General features: G+C 47.6%; 1 protein-coding gene across 2 annotated transcripts; it reads right to left on the bottom strand.

The window, feature by feature from the left end:
- Positions 1–372: 372 nt before the first annotated feature.
- On the bottom strand, positions 373–14,644 carry QRSL1 (glutaminyl-tRNA amidotransferase subunit QRSL1). Of its 2 annotated transcripts, none has more exons than XM_068116517.2 (11): positions 14,522–14,644; positions 10,973–11,132; positions 4,960–5,058; positions 4,742–4,838; positions 3,719–3,928; positions 3,454–3,629; positions 1,825–1,937; positions 1,478–1,670; positions 1,247–1,364; positions 904–1,164; positions 373–697 (listed from the first exon to the last, which is right to left on the bottom strand). In XM_068116517.2, exons 1-10 carry the CDS (start codon positions 14,624–14,626, stop codon positions 924–926), a joined length of 1,512 nt encoding a protein of 503 aa, XP_067972618.1. In that variant the 5' UTR covers positions 14,627–14,644; the 3' UTR covers positions 373–697; positions 904–923. The 2 variants fall into 2 exon arrangements, with proteins under 2 accessions (XP_067972618.1, XP_067972617.1); XM_068116516.2 differs by having other exon boundaries at positions 959–1,164.
- Between the last annotated feature and the right edge of the window lie 80 nt (positions 14,645–14,724).

Raw genomic sequence — 14,724 nt, 5'->3', positions numbered from 1 at the left:
GCCCCCACTCTGTCACCAGCCTCCCACCACCATACTCGATCAAATTTACCAACACATTCCTCTTCATCTGGCTCCGCTACTCCGGCATGCACACTGTATCAATGATTTAGTCAGTTGTACCAAAAGGTCACAAATCTGACCTTTGTCTCCTCTGGTATCAACAATACTATTCCATTTTGGGTTGGTCTCTGGGTTCCCACCTGAACACTTCACTCATGGTGCTGCGATCAAATCCCAACTCGTGTGTTAATTTGTCCAGAGTTCTGATGTAGTTTCATTCCTGTAAATTAGACGGACATCTCATGATGTCCTTCTGGATACAGTACATTTACCAACTCCCACATGAGCCATAAGCACTGAAAGAACAGAAACTTCAGTGTGACAAATTGTTTTTTTAATTTATCATGTACAAAAACCTGCCTTGTCCACCTGTAACACCAGCAGTGTGGACAGTTGCAGAAGGAGCAGCAAAAATGAGCAGCAAAGCAGTTTGGAGGTGCAGACCACCTGCCAGGTCCCCAAATCTAATTCTGGATGTGTGGAAATTCCAAACAGAGATTGGGTAAACCGAGGTTTTTCTCCAGCCAACAGGCGATGGTGAGAAGCTGTCGCTCATGGAATGGCCGTCCGATAAGCTGCAGGCCGATGGGAAGGCCGCGACCGGAAAGTGCTGCTGGTACACTCACCACAGGTAACCCTGAAGCACAACACACAGTTAGCACCTTCAGCACGTTTAGGTACTGTAGAGACCACTTAACATTACCTAGATCAAACGTCACACGATCAAGGAACAGGATGTAGCCGGTGACCACATTGACGTTTACTCTTGTCAACCAGGATTTGTCGCTTCTCGACCCGTAAATCAGCATTTTGGATACAAAATAATAACAATTCTATACTCACCAGTTACCGAAACAAACTGACTATTTCACCTCGTCGTGCCACCATCTTGCCTCACCGGCCATGTTTGCAGGCGTAGTGAACACATCGTGCTGTGCACTGCGCAAGCAGTAGTCTTCTGCGGAAAATTCTTTGGAAGTCGGGGCGTCGGAGAGCGTGGTTGGGGTCAGCATCAGATCCACACCGGTGTCGAACACCCTCCGGAAGTCCTCCAGAATGAGTCTGCGCACTTGTTGGGCTTTCTTATAGAACCGTGCCCGGTTTCTAAAATGCAAAACACGTCACAAGATTGTCAGACGCAGAACGAGAAACTCCGGGAGCAAAGAAGATGAGAGTGCACGGTTACTTTCTGAGCAGGAAGTAGTTTCCTGCAAGGATTCGTCCACGGACCACGTGGTTGAATGCTTCGTGCCGAGTGGCCGCATATTGCTCCTCCGTGAAACTGCCTACGTTACTGCGGTGCCCTAGGCCAGGATTGGGGAGGAAGGATAGAATGGTAGAAGAAGGGTCACCAAGTACTGCCTGCTTTATGGAAACGATGCTTTGAAGTAAAGCAAATTGGGATGTTCTTCCTTACCATACTCGATACCATCGTAGCAGGCCATGTTGGAGGCGACCTCCACAGCACACAGCACGTGGTAACACACAATGGAATAGAGAGTGTGTGGCAGTGACACGGACATCACACGTGCTCCGGCCATCTCCAGCAGATCTGCCGTACGGGTCCAGGCCTTCAATACGTCCGGCTGAAGTCCGGGAGCATGGTACTCCTGCGTAACACCACAGCGGTCTGCTCTGATAGCCGGACTTCAGGGTACACCATACCAGGCTTTGGACATTTAATGGAACCTACTACAACAGCCTTTGTGTGTTTGTAAAAAGAATAAGAGGATCATGCCAGAAAAGCAAAGACCTCATGAGCACCTGTGGTATTCCCACAATGAGGTCATGCACATTAGGCTCCTCCAGCAGCTCAAATGAGGGTGGAGGATCTTGTACCGCAGTGGAGTCTTTATCATCATGGCCGGCCATCGCCCCTTCGCACACACCAAATGAGCCAAATGCCAAAACATTTTACAAATCATTCTCAAGAAGAAAACTTACAATGCACTGCTCTTATCACGTGACACCAAAGCAAACGGTACGTCCGATGTTCATTTCAAGATTTGAGAAAGTGGGGCCTAGGATACCTAGCTAATCACAGGATCCCTGGCTGACCCCAGGATCCGTACCTCACCATGGGATCCCCAGCTGGTCCCGGGATCCCTAGCTGACCCCGGGACCCTCTAGCTGACCCCGGGACCCTCTAGCTGACCCCAGGATCCCTAGCTGACCCCAGGATCCCTAGCTGACCCCAGGATCCCTAGCTCACCATGGGATCCCCAGCTGGTCCCGGGATCCCTAGCAGGCCCCGGGATCCCTAGCTGACCCCGGGACCCCCTAGCAGGCCCCGGGATCCCTAGCTGACCCCAGGATCCCGAGCTCACCATGGGATCCCCAGCTGGTCCCGGGATCTCTAGCAGGCTCCGGGATCCCTAGCTGACCCCGGGACCCCCTAGCAGACCCCAGGATCCCTAGCTCACCATGGGATCCCCAGCTGGTCCCGGGATCCCTAGCAGGCCCCGGGATCCCTAGCTGACCCCGGGACCCCCTAGCAGGCCCCGGGATCCCTAGCTGACCCTGGGACCCCCGAGCTGACCCCGGGACCCCCGAGCTGACCCCGGGACCCCTAGCTGACCCTGGGACCCCCCAGTTGACCCCAAGATCCTGAGCTGACCCCGGGACCCCCAAGCTGACCCCGGGACCCCTAGCTGACCCCAAGATCCCGAGGTGACCCCGGGACCCCGTAGCTGACCCTGGGATCCCTAGCTGAGCACAATATGGGTTCCTCTTAAAAATGGGAGACACTTTAAACGTATCCATCGACAAGTTTTTCAAAACAAAAAAAAGACAAAAAACAAAATTCATCATTTCAAATTCAAAATCAAAGTTTCAAAATTCAAAAGAAAAAAGGTGCATTCATTTGTTTTTATTCAATAAATACAATGAGTCTTATTTATTATTAGATTCTCCAATATTTCAAACATGTTCAAGAGCCCCTTATTTAAACACGTGACCTGGACGTACATTTTTTTTAACCTTTAAATAATTCCGCTTCATTATGAAACTACATCAACATTTACAATTCCACAAAGTCTATCAGCCAATCACCAAGAAACTGCACTGTGGTAATTCCCAAAGAGATTTCATTGGAATGCTGTTTGTCACAAGGACTATGCTGGCAGGTAAATCAATGGCAGGTGACATGTCGATCATAATGCGAGGCACCCGCTATGTTCTATCAACGGGCAGAAACTACAAATACATCAACTTCAGCAGGAATAATCGTGATCCGGAGAGATGTCGGTCAGTATGATGGCATCACGTTTTTATTTTGGCGATGCTAAGATCGAAGGGGATCGCCAAATTCACATGACAACCGAAGCTTCTGTTCTCTTTGCCTAAAAATATGCTGAGGGGACTCGGCTCTGACTTTCTGGGGGCCTAACTTACCGAGCAAAATGGCTGCGTCGGGCGCACTGGATACAAAGATTCCTGGCACGTCCATGGAGTTAACGAGAGGAATTAGGCCGTGACGAGGAAGTAGGCCGGCCGTGGGTTTCAGGCCCACCAGACCACAGTGCGCTGCCGGGTTTCTCGTGGAACCTCCGGTGTCGGAACCCAAGGCACTGGGTGAGGGAAGGGTTCGAGTCAAGAGAAGAGCGGTGCAGATTTGAGTACCGAGCGGAACGCAGCATGCAATACGGTCTTCACTCACAACAAACACGCTCCTACGGCAGTGGCGGCTGCACTGCCTCCGGAGCTGCCCCCCGAGATGCACCAGTCTCCAAGGTCTTCCATCGGCCTGGATTCGGGAGCATCGTTCGCCAATTTTTCCACAACGTTGCCTCGACTCGCCAAGCGGCGCTGCAGAGAGTAACTCCAGGGGTTTTTCACCGGACCAAAAACTCCATCCGTGCTGCCAGAGCTGCCAAGAAAAATCTTCTGAAAAATGGGCGAATCGAAGTGAACTTGATCTTCACGGACGTGAACCTTTAAACCAGCAAGGTGGTGCAATCGTTGCTTTGATTCACCAATTCATGGCTAAACGGCAGTTATACGTTCGGATTGGAATGGCACCGTTCGGATTGGAATGGCACCGTTCGGATTGGAAAGGCACCGTTCGGATTGGAACGGCACCGTTCGGATTGGAACGGCACCGTTCGGATTGGAACGGCACCGTTCGGATTGGAACGGCACCGTTCGGATTGGAACGGCACCGTTCGGATTGGAACGGCACCGTTCGGATTGGAACGGCACCGTTCGGATTGGAACGGCACCGTTCGGATTGGAACGGCACCCTTCGGATTGGAACGGCACCGTTCGGATTGGAACGGCACCGTTCGGATTGGAACGGCACCCTTCGGATTGGAACGGCACCGTTCGGATTGGAACGGCACCGTTCGGATTGGAACGGCACCGTTCGGATTGGAACGGCACCGTTCGGATTGGAACGGCACCGTTCGGATTGGAACGGCACCGTTCGGATTGGAACGGCACCGTTCGGATTGGAACGGCACCGTTCGGATTGGAACGGCACCGTTCGGATTGGAACGGCACCGTTCGGATTGGAAAGGCACCGTTCGGATTGGAAAGGCACCGTTCGGATTGGAATGGCACCGTTACAATCCCTTCCCACCCCCAAAATGGCAGCTTTTACTCATGAAAATGTTTAACAATTACCACACCATTTCCTAAGGAGACACTGCCGGGTGAACCGGACGGACCCGAGAAACCTCACCCCATAGCAAATTCATCCATGTTCGTCTTGCCGACGAGCACGGCACCTCGATCCAGCAGTCGCTGCACTACCGTGGCTGTGTACGGAGGAACGAAACCTGAGTGCCACAGGGTAACTGCAATGAGGACTCGCCTTTGGACAAGATCAGGTTCAGTTTGTGTCAGAATGCCGTGCGAGATTTTTGGAGATAAAATCTGTGCAACACCCTCAGTTGGTACCTCTTAGCATGTTCGAGGCACAGGTGGTGCGGATGCCAGCTGTACAATAGTTGTCTTTGGTCGCAAAAGGAATCCCATCGAGCTTGCTGAGTGGTCGGCCTGTCGAATCAAAAGACCTTATCTTAGTGCTTGGTCTGGGGATGCAGAAAATATCACAACAGTCAAAACCAACAACGATTATTCCCATAATTTGTCCTCAAGGGTGTAGTACTGGTGAAAATTTGAGAAAACTACATAGGTACCTTTGAGAGGCCTTTACACAAAAACAAAGTCAAGTTAATATCTAATTTTCAGTTTTTCTTGAAAGATATAATCTTGGCTTTAACTCAGACCAGTTTCAACGCTTCTTTGTCATATTACATGCATATAATTTGCATAAATTAGACCGTCAATAAAAAACAAGGAAAAACAAAGAACACATTTCTACTTCTATCTTCTATGTCACCTATCATTCTTTTCACACAAAACTTGGTACATGTATTATACATGTGTTACTCTACTACCTGATGAGAGGATTTTGTGAAATTATGTCAAATGTTCACTAATTAGCTAATTATGCCAATTACCAGATAAAACTTGGTTGTCCTTCAATAAATCCACAATGGCTACTCCTATAAACAAAAGCCTTCATCATTTTAAAGGAAGTGATATTCTGAATATCCTGTCCAAATTTCAGCCCAAAAGAATGATGCATTTCCCAAGTTATAACAAATTTCATGCAAAATATTATATTGAATTGAATTGAAATTTGAATTTTTCAATATTTAGGGGTACTTCTATGACCTCTAATAGCATGATTCTTGTTTATAAGACTATAAGGAAACTGTTCAGCTAAAAAAAAAAAAATCTAAAAAAAAAATCACCTGTTCACCAGTACTACACCCTTAATAAACAGTCGTTCAACTCAAATATCACCATTTTATACAACAAGTTACCCACATGTCGTGCGTCTTCAACTTAAATGACTTCCTGCTTCCTTCCCTACAAACGTCCAGTGGGATTACGAATGCACACAAGTTGTATAAACACGTGACCCTTGAACATGATACCTTGTGTGACCCCTTTTTGACAAAATCAAATGGCACGAGTGAAAAACTTCAGAGTTACAAACTTCCTGTGACGTCACGAGGGTTGCTTTGTTATTACCTCCGACACGGAAGGTGGGCGGAGGTTATATTTTCACGTCTGTCTGTGAACACGATATCAAACTTGTGGACAATTTTGTCGACAGGTTGGATTACGTGACAAAGACGAAGTTATTAAAACTTTTGTGAAGATCCGGATAAGAAAGTTATTAAAAAACAAGTACAAAAAGTTTTAATTAAAACAAAAGCCGCGTCGATGTTACACAATGCGTAGATGCAGCTGTGCCTATAACGTCGATGTTATAGGCACAGGACATTCCTATTGATTCGATTACTTGATGTTATTTTTGTGCAAAGTGAAAATATATCTCGGCAATTTCCCGTGTGTGGCGACGAATTTTTAATATATCTCGGCATTTTCCCGTCTGTTATTTCAGGCGGTGTATGACTAACCATGCCGCGATTTAAAATACTAGGGCGTGCCCGTACGTGGGTGCAAAAAAACATGCGTGCAAACAACAACAACAAAAAAAAACTTTGAAACCACGTGGCAGTAACGACCACAGAACCCCCCCCCCCCCCTCTATTTACATGAAATGGTTTGGTCCATTCGCAAAGCCAAAGCGAACGGCTTGCGAGTACGGTAGAACCCCCCCCCCCCCCCTCTATTTACATGAAATGGTTTGGTCCATTCGCAAAGCCAAAGCGAACGGCTTGCGAGTACGGTGACCATACCTTGGGAACCACTTGTCCGATTAATTTCAAACCTTGAAAAGGCACATCCTCGGGTCCCCAGCAATATACCTGGCAAGTTTCAAGTATATCTGACCCGTGGTTGTCGAGAAACAGCGGTCACAGACAAACACACAGACACAGACATTACTGGAATTATAGATAGACTAGGGCATGCCCGTACTATATCTATATCTAAAATTATATCCCCCCCCCTCTATTTACATGAAATGGTTTGGTTCATTCGCAAAGCCAAAGCGAACGGCAGTTACGAATCGCAGTTACGATGAATCGCAAAGTAGTTTTAATTAGTTTTAAAACATAGTTTAACGGCAACATAGTTTGCCGACGGGAAATAAATGAATACGCTCTCAAATGTGCCATCCGAGGCAGAGTCTGTTCGCCACGTTCGGCACACGTGATAGCTCGCTGCTCTCTGATTGGTTGAATCGTTTTTTGGACATAGCTCGGTAACTACTTCTGCGATTAATTTAAAACCTTGAAAAGGCACATCCTCGGGTCCCCAGCAATATACCTGGCAAGTTTCAAGTATATCGGACCGGTAGTTGTCGAGAAACAGCGGTCACAGACAAACATACAAACATACAAACAAACATACACACAGAGATTAGTGGAATTATAGATAGATATATATCTCGGCAATTTCCCGTATGTGGCGACACGTGAACGAAGCTATGCTCCTCTCTCCACATTATTGTGACGACGTATAAATTAAATATTTCATCGTGACGATTGTCATCAAATGGACGAATTTTTAATACTAGGACGAATATTTCATCGTGACGATTGTCATCAAATGGACGAATTTTTAATATATCTCGGCATTTTCCCGTCTGTTATTTCGGGCGGTGTATGACTGACCATGCCGCGATTTAAACAATATATATATTTCGGCATTTTCCCGTCTGTTATTTCGGGCGGTGTATGACTGACCATGCCGCGATTTAAAAAAATATATCTCAATGGACTTGAAGTTACAGGCCTTTGAGAATTCATTTCGTTCTGTAAAGGGCAACTTTCATCGGATTTTCTTCACGTTTTTTTTCAACCGAGTCTAAAACTATGTTAGCGACTGTGAAAAATGAAATGATATATCGAATTTGATTTGAAAGAAAACTGTGTGAGAGAGCAAGACACCACGGGCCTACAAAACAGGCCTCAAAGCTATGCGAGTTAATAAAATGGTGGATATTTGTTTATATGAAGCCTCTCCCACAATGGGTGGAGCTTTGAGGTTTTGTCTTCTCTGCAAGAACAACAACAGGAACAAGAAGAAGAACAACAACAACAGCAGAGGGCACTCTATGAGCAGCGTCTGCGACGTGGCTAAAAATTAAAGTGGTTCTTCACCATTGAGAGATGGGGCCAAAAACAATAAAAAGCAGGATGTCTCAAAAGGTTGTGGATGGATTACGACAACACTTGGTGGATGAGTTGGGAAGGTGCAAGAACAAGCCGATTAGATATTGGTGCGGGTCTGGATCCAGATCAGACCTATCCATGGGATACAAAACAAACTGTTCAGCCTGGCGGAGGTTCGCGCTCTGCCGTGTGACGTCATAGTTCATTATCAATTCAGACATTACATCAAAGGAGTTTGCTTAAGTGAACAATTTCACACAAACATCAAGGACATTTTCGGTGAATGTGCATGGTTTAACCACAACTCAAACGTGAGCATACAATACAATTTGGTAACCACAACTCAATCCATCCACAACGGACAATACGTGGTAACAACTCAATCTGTCCGCAATGAACAATACAACATGGTAACCACAACACAAATGGACAATACAACGTGGTAACCACAAAATGGACAATACAACGTGGTAACCACAACACAAATGGACAATACAACATGGTAACCACAACACAAATGGACAATACGTGGTAACCACAACACAAATTGACAATACAACATGGTAACCACAACACAAATGGACAATACAACGTGGCAACTACAACTCAAATGGACAATACAATGTGGTAACTACAACTTAAATGGACAATACAATGTGGTAACCACAACACAAATGGACAATACAACGTGGTAACCACAACACAAATGGACAATACAACGTGGTAACCACAACACAAATGGACAATACAATGTGGTAACCACAACACAAATGGACAATACAACGTGGTAACCACAACACAAATGGACAATACAACGTGGCAACTACAACTCAAATGGACAATACAATGTGGTAACTACAACTTAAGTGGACAATACAACGTGGTAACCACAACACAAATGGACAATACAATGTGGTAACCACAACTCAAATCGACAATACAACATGGTAAAAACAACTCAAATGGACAATACAACGTGGTAAGCACAACTCAAATGGACAATACAACGTGGTAACCACAACACAAATGGACAATACAACATGGTAACCACAACACAAATGGACAATACAATGTGGTAACCACAACTCAAACGTGAACATACAATATAATGTGGTAACCGACAAAAAGGGTTGGCGGCAGGAAGGGCATCCGGCCGTAAAACATTGCTTCAAAAAAGGGGACCAAAAAACAACAACACCCACAGTCCCCGAAAAAGGCCAACCCCCGCTTTGCGGGGAAAAATGGCCTCTAAAGGTGGTTTTAACCACAACTCAAACCATCCACAACTGACAATACGTAGTAACCACAACTCAAACGTGAACATACAATACAATGTGGTAACCACAACTCAATCCATCCACAACTGACAATACGTGGTAACAACTCGATCTGTCCGCAACGGACAATACAACGTGGTAACCACAACTCAAATGGACAATACAACGCGGTAAAAACAACTCAAATGGACAATACAATGTGGTAACTACAACTCAAATGGACAATACAACGTGGTAACCACAACTCAAACGTGAACATACAATATAATGTGGTAACCACAACTCAAACCATCCACAACTGACAATACGTGGTAACAACAACTCAATCTGTCCGCAACTGACAATACGTGGTAACAACAACTCAATCTGTCCGCAACGGACAATACAACGTGGTAAGCACAACTCAAATGGACAATACAATGTGGTAAGCACAACTCAAATGGACAATACAATGTGGTAACTACAACTCAAATGGACAATACAATGTGGTAACCACAACACAAATGGACAATACAATGTGGTAACCACAACACAAATGGACAATACAACGTGGCAACTACAACTCAAATGGACAATACAATGTGGTAACTACAACTTAAGTGGACAATACAACGTGGTAACCACAACACAAATGGACAATACAACGTGGTAACTACAACTCAAATGGACAATACAATGTGGTAACCACAACACAAATGGACAATACAACGTGGTAACCACAACTCAAATCGACAATACAACACGGTAAAAACAACTCAAATGGACAATACAATGTGGTAACTACAACTCAAATGGACAATACAATGTGGTAACCACAACACAAATGGACAATACAATGTGGTAACCACAACTCAATCCATCCACAACTGACAATACGTGGTAACAACAAGTCAATCTGTCCGCAACGGACAATACAACGTGGTAACCACAATGGTGATTATGTTTGCATTGCATGCTGGAGCACCTCAACCTCTCATATGCGCAGATATTGCTGCTGTTACTATAACTACTCCAATGGTCCACATGATCCCCATCTTGTAGGGTTGACCAGGGAAAGCGTTTGTCCAAGTTTTTTACGAACTGGATGGACAGGTCCGAAATTTGACTGGAGACGATTTGAGGAGAGATTTGTAATTCATTCAGGGTACTGGTGATCTCTCGCCGACTCTTCATCTAATGACGCCGTGCGATCTTGAACGTCTACCAAATAATGCTCGCAGACGGGACACCCGGCTTAAAGCCCCCCTGGGGCACGACACTTGATGGTGCAGCTCCCTGCCTGCGAAGCACCAATCCAGCGGGTTATATTCGGGTCGGGAATCAAACGCAGACTAGACAGATATAAGTTATCAGGAATCAAATCCAGACTGTTAACTCTGCACCATTCTATCAGCCCACAGGTACACATTCAAAAGAACCAATGAACAGGCACAAGCTTCCAAAACGAACTCCGCACCTCCTCGAGGTTATTCCTAATTGTTAAAGTTCCAATTGAAAGCACTGGCAAGAATTCCTGGTGATTTGTGTACAACAAACCGAGCTTAAAGCGCCGTTCAGCGGCACGAGCTTGCTGCAAAGCCGAGTCTGCTGTGACGGTCACGAAGGCGTTTAGAAGCTCCCAACGCTGGGCTTGAGCAAGGCAGCGCTCACACAGCTCTACAGGGGTCAGGGTCCCCTCCCGCAGGGCAGCAGCGGCCTGGCAAAGACAAACACGGGCAGTGCTTACAGATCTCAATGGGGTCAGGGTCCCTCCCGCAGGGCAGCAGTGGCCAGGCAGGGACGTACAAGGGCAGCGCTCGCACAGCTCCAAGGGGTCAGGGTCCCTCCCACAGGGCAGCAGTGGCCTGGCAAGGACGAACAAGGGCAGCGCTCGCACAGCTCCAAGGGGTCGGGGTCTGTCCCGCAGGGCAGCAGTGGCCTGGCAGGGACAAACAAGGGCAGCGCTCGCACAGCTCCAAGGGGTCAGGGTCCCTCCCACAGGGCAGCAGTGGCCTGGGAAGGACTAAAAAGGGCAGCGCTCACACATCTCCAAGGGGTCAGAGTCCCTCCCACAGGGCAGCAGTGGCCTGGCAAGGATGAAAAAGAGCAGCGCTCACACAGCTCCAAGGGGTCGGGGTCCCTCCCGCAGGGCAGCAGTGGCCGAGCAGGGAGGAACAAGGGCAGCGCTCGCACAGCTCCAAGGGGTCAGGGTCTCCCCACAGGGCAGCAGTGGCCTGGGAAGGACTAAAAAGGGCAGCGCTCACACATCTCCAAGGGGTCAGGGTCCCTCCCACAGGGCAGCAGTGGCCTGGCAAGGATGAAAAAGAGCAGCGCTCACACAGCTCCAAGGGGTCAGGGTCCCTCCCGCAGGGCAGCAGTGGCCTGGCTAGGATGAAAAAGAGCAGCGCTCACACAGCTCCAAGGGGTCAGGGTCCCTCCCGCAGGGCAGCAGTGGCCTGGCAGGGACATACAAGGGCAGCGCTCACACAGCTCCAAGGGGTCAGGGTCCCTCCCGCAGGGCAACAGTGGCCTGGGAAGGACTAAAAAGGGCAGCGCTCGCACAGCTCCAAGGGGTCAGGGTCCCTCCCGCAGGGCAGCAGTGGCCAGGCAGGGACGTACAAGGGCAGCGCTCACACAGCTCCAAGGGGTCAGGGTCCCTCCCACAGGGCAGCAGTGGCCTGGAAAGGACGAACAAGGGCAGCGCTCGCACAGCTCCAAGGGGTCGGGGTCTGTCCCGCAGGGCAGCAGTGGCCTGGCAGGGACGAACAAGGGCAGCGCTCGCACAGCTCCAAGGGGTCGGGGTCCCTCCCACAGGGCAGTCAGTGGCCTGGCAGGGACGTACAAGGGCAGCGCTCGCACAGCTCCAAGGGGTCAGGGTCCCTCCCACAGGGCAGCAGTGGCCTGGCAGGGACGTACAAGGGCAGCGCTCGCACAGCTCCAAGGGGTCAGGGTCCCTCCCACAGGGCAGCAGTGGCCTGGCAGGGACATACAAGGGCAGCGCTCGCACAGCTCCAAGGGGTCAGGGTCCCTCCCACAGGGCAGCAGTGGCCGAGCAGGGAGGAACAAGGGATTCTGTAACAAACAAGGGATTCTGTAACAAACAAGGGATTCTGTAACCAACAAGGGGTTCTGTAACCAACAAGGGGTTCTGTAACCAACAAGGGGTTCTGTAACCAACAAGGGGTTCTGTAACAAACAAGGGGTTCTGTAACAAACAAGGGATTCTGTAACCAACAAGGGATTCTGCTACAAACACGGGGTTCTATAACAAACAAGGGGTTCTGTAACAAACACGGGGTTCTGTAACAAACAAGGGGTTCTGTAACAAACACGGGGTTCTGTAACAAACATGGGGTTCTGTAACAAACAAGGGGTTCTGTAACAAACAAGTGGTTCTGTAACAAACAAGTGGTTCTGTAACAAACACGGGGTTCTGTAACAAACACGGGGTTCTATAACAAACAAGGGATTCTGCAACAAACAAGGGGTTCTATAACAAACAAGGGGTTCTGTAACAAACACGGGGTTCTATAACAAACAAGGGGTTCTGTAACAAACAAGGGATTCTGCAACAAACAAGGGGTTCTGTAACAAACAAGGGGTTCTGTAACAAACAAGGGATTCTGTAACCAACAAGGGGTTCTGTAACCAACAAGTGGTTCTGTAACAAACAAGGGATTCTGTAACAAACAAGGGATTCTGTAACCAACAAGGGGTTCTGTAACAAACAAGGGATTCTGTAACAAACAAGGGGTTCTGTAACAAACAAGGGATTCTGTAACAAACAAGGGATTCTGTAACAAACAAGGGGTTCTGTAACAAACAAGGGGTTCTGTAACAAACACGGGGTTCTATAACAAACAAGGGGTTCTGTAACAAACAAGGGATTCTGCAACAAACAAGGGGTTCTGTAACAAACAAGGGGTTCTGTAACAAACAAGGGATTCTGTAACCAACAAGGGGTTCTGTAACCAACAAGTGGTTCTGTAACAAACAAGGGATTCTGTAACAAACAAGGGGTTCTGTAACAAACAAGGGGTTCTGTAACAAACATGGGGTTCTGTAACAAACACGGGGTTCTGTAACAAACACGGGGTTCTATAACAAACAAGGGGTTCTGTAACAAACAAGTGGTTCTGTAACAAACAAGTGGTTCTGTAACAAACACGGGGTTCTATAACAAACAAGGGGTTCTGTAACAAACAAGGGGTTCTGTAACAAACAAGGGATTCTGCAACAAACAAGGGATTCTGCAACAAACAAGGGATTCTGCAACAAACACGGGGTTCTATAACAAACAAGGGATTCTGCAACAAACAAGGGGTTCTATAACAAACAAGGGATTCTGCAACAAACAAGGGGTTCTATAACAAACAAGGGGTTCTGTAACAAACACGGGGTTCTATAACAAACAAGGGGTTCTGTAACAAACAAGGGATTCTGCAACAAACAAGGGATTCTGTAACCAACAAGGGGTTCTGTAACCAACAAGTGGTTCTGTAACCAACAAGGGGTTCTGTAACCAACAAGTGGTTCTGTAACAAACAAGGGATTCTGTAACAAACAAGGGATTCTGTAACAAACACGGGGTTCTATAACAAACAAGGGGTTCTGTAACAAACAAGGGGTTCTGTAACAAACAAGGGATTCTGTAACCAACAAGGGGTTCTGTAACCAACAAGTGGTTCTGTAACAAACAAGGGATTCTGTAACAAACAAGGGGTTCTGTAACAAACAAGGGATTCTGTAACAAACAAGGGGTTCTGTAACAAACAAGGGATTCTGTAACAAACATTAGTGACTAAACACTAACAGCTCGGTGGATCCAATGAAGATTCTGCGCTGGTTTCCCGCAATGTCGGACTTGTGTCCCAGGTGTGTCGAAAGGACCAGACGCTTTAACACTGATTTGTTTAATCTGCTGCCGGTTAAGTGCAGACACAACGACCCGAATGGAGTCCTCCTGCGGCAAGGGACCTTATTCACGGCGGGCTGGACCTCAATGGCCGCAATTCACAGCCAGTATCTGACGCCGCAATGGAAGGCGCTGATGCCTGCTCATGCCGCTTCTTTTTCCCTCATCAAATGAGTGTCCAGCGTACGTACCTGGTTAATGGTAAATCCGATCTTTGTGTGCGGCGAAATCCCATCCAGCACGACCCTGCGCGCCGCCATCTTCCTCAGGATCTGTCGCTCTCCGCTATTGGTCATTGGTCAATCAGCCACACTAGCCCGCGCTGATTGGTCAATCAGCCACACGAGCCAGCGCTGATTGGTCAATCAGCCACACTAGCCCGCGCTGATTGGTC

This window comes from Myxine glutinosa, chromosome 5 (assembly GCF_964187855.1).
Source record: "Myxine glutinosa chromosome 5, kmMyxGlut1.1, whole genome shotgun sequence".
Taxonomy (NCBI): domain Eukaryota; kingdom Metazoa; phylum Chordata; class Myxini; order Myxiniformes; family Myxinidae; genus Myxine; species Myxine glutinosa.
This window is presented reverse-complemented; position numbering and strand designations above follow the sequence as displayed.

Coding starts and splice junctions, on each gene's coding strand:
- QRSL1 (XM_068116516.2), bottom strand. CDS start 14,626: ATGACCAATAGCGGAGAGCGACAGATCCTGAGGAAGATGGCGGCGCGC. Junction 3,929..4,741: donor ATGGATGAATTTGCTATGGG/GTGAGGTTTCTC, acceptor TTTTCTTGGCAG/CTCTGGCAGCACGGATGGAG. Junction 1,165..1,246: donor AACTACTTCCTGCTCAGAAA/GTAACCGTGCAC, acceptor TTTGCATTTTAG/AAACCGGGCACGGTTCTATA.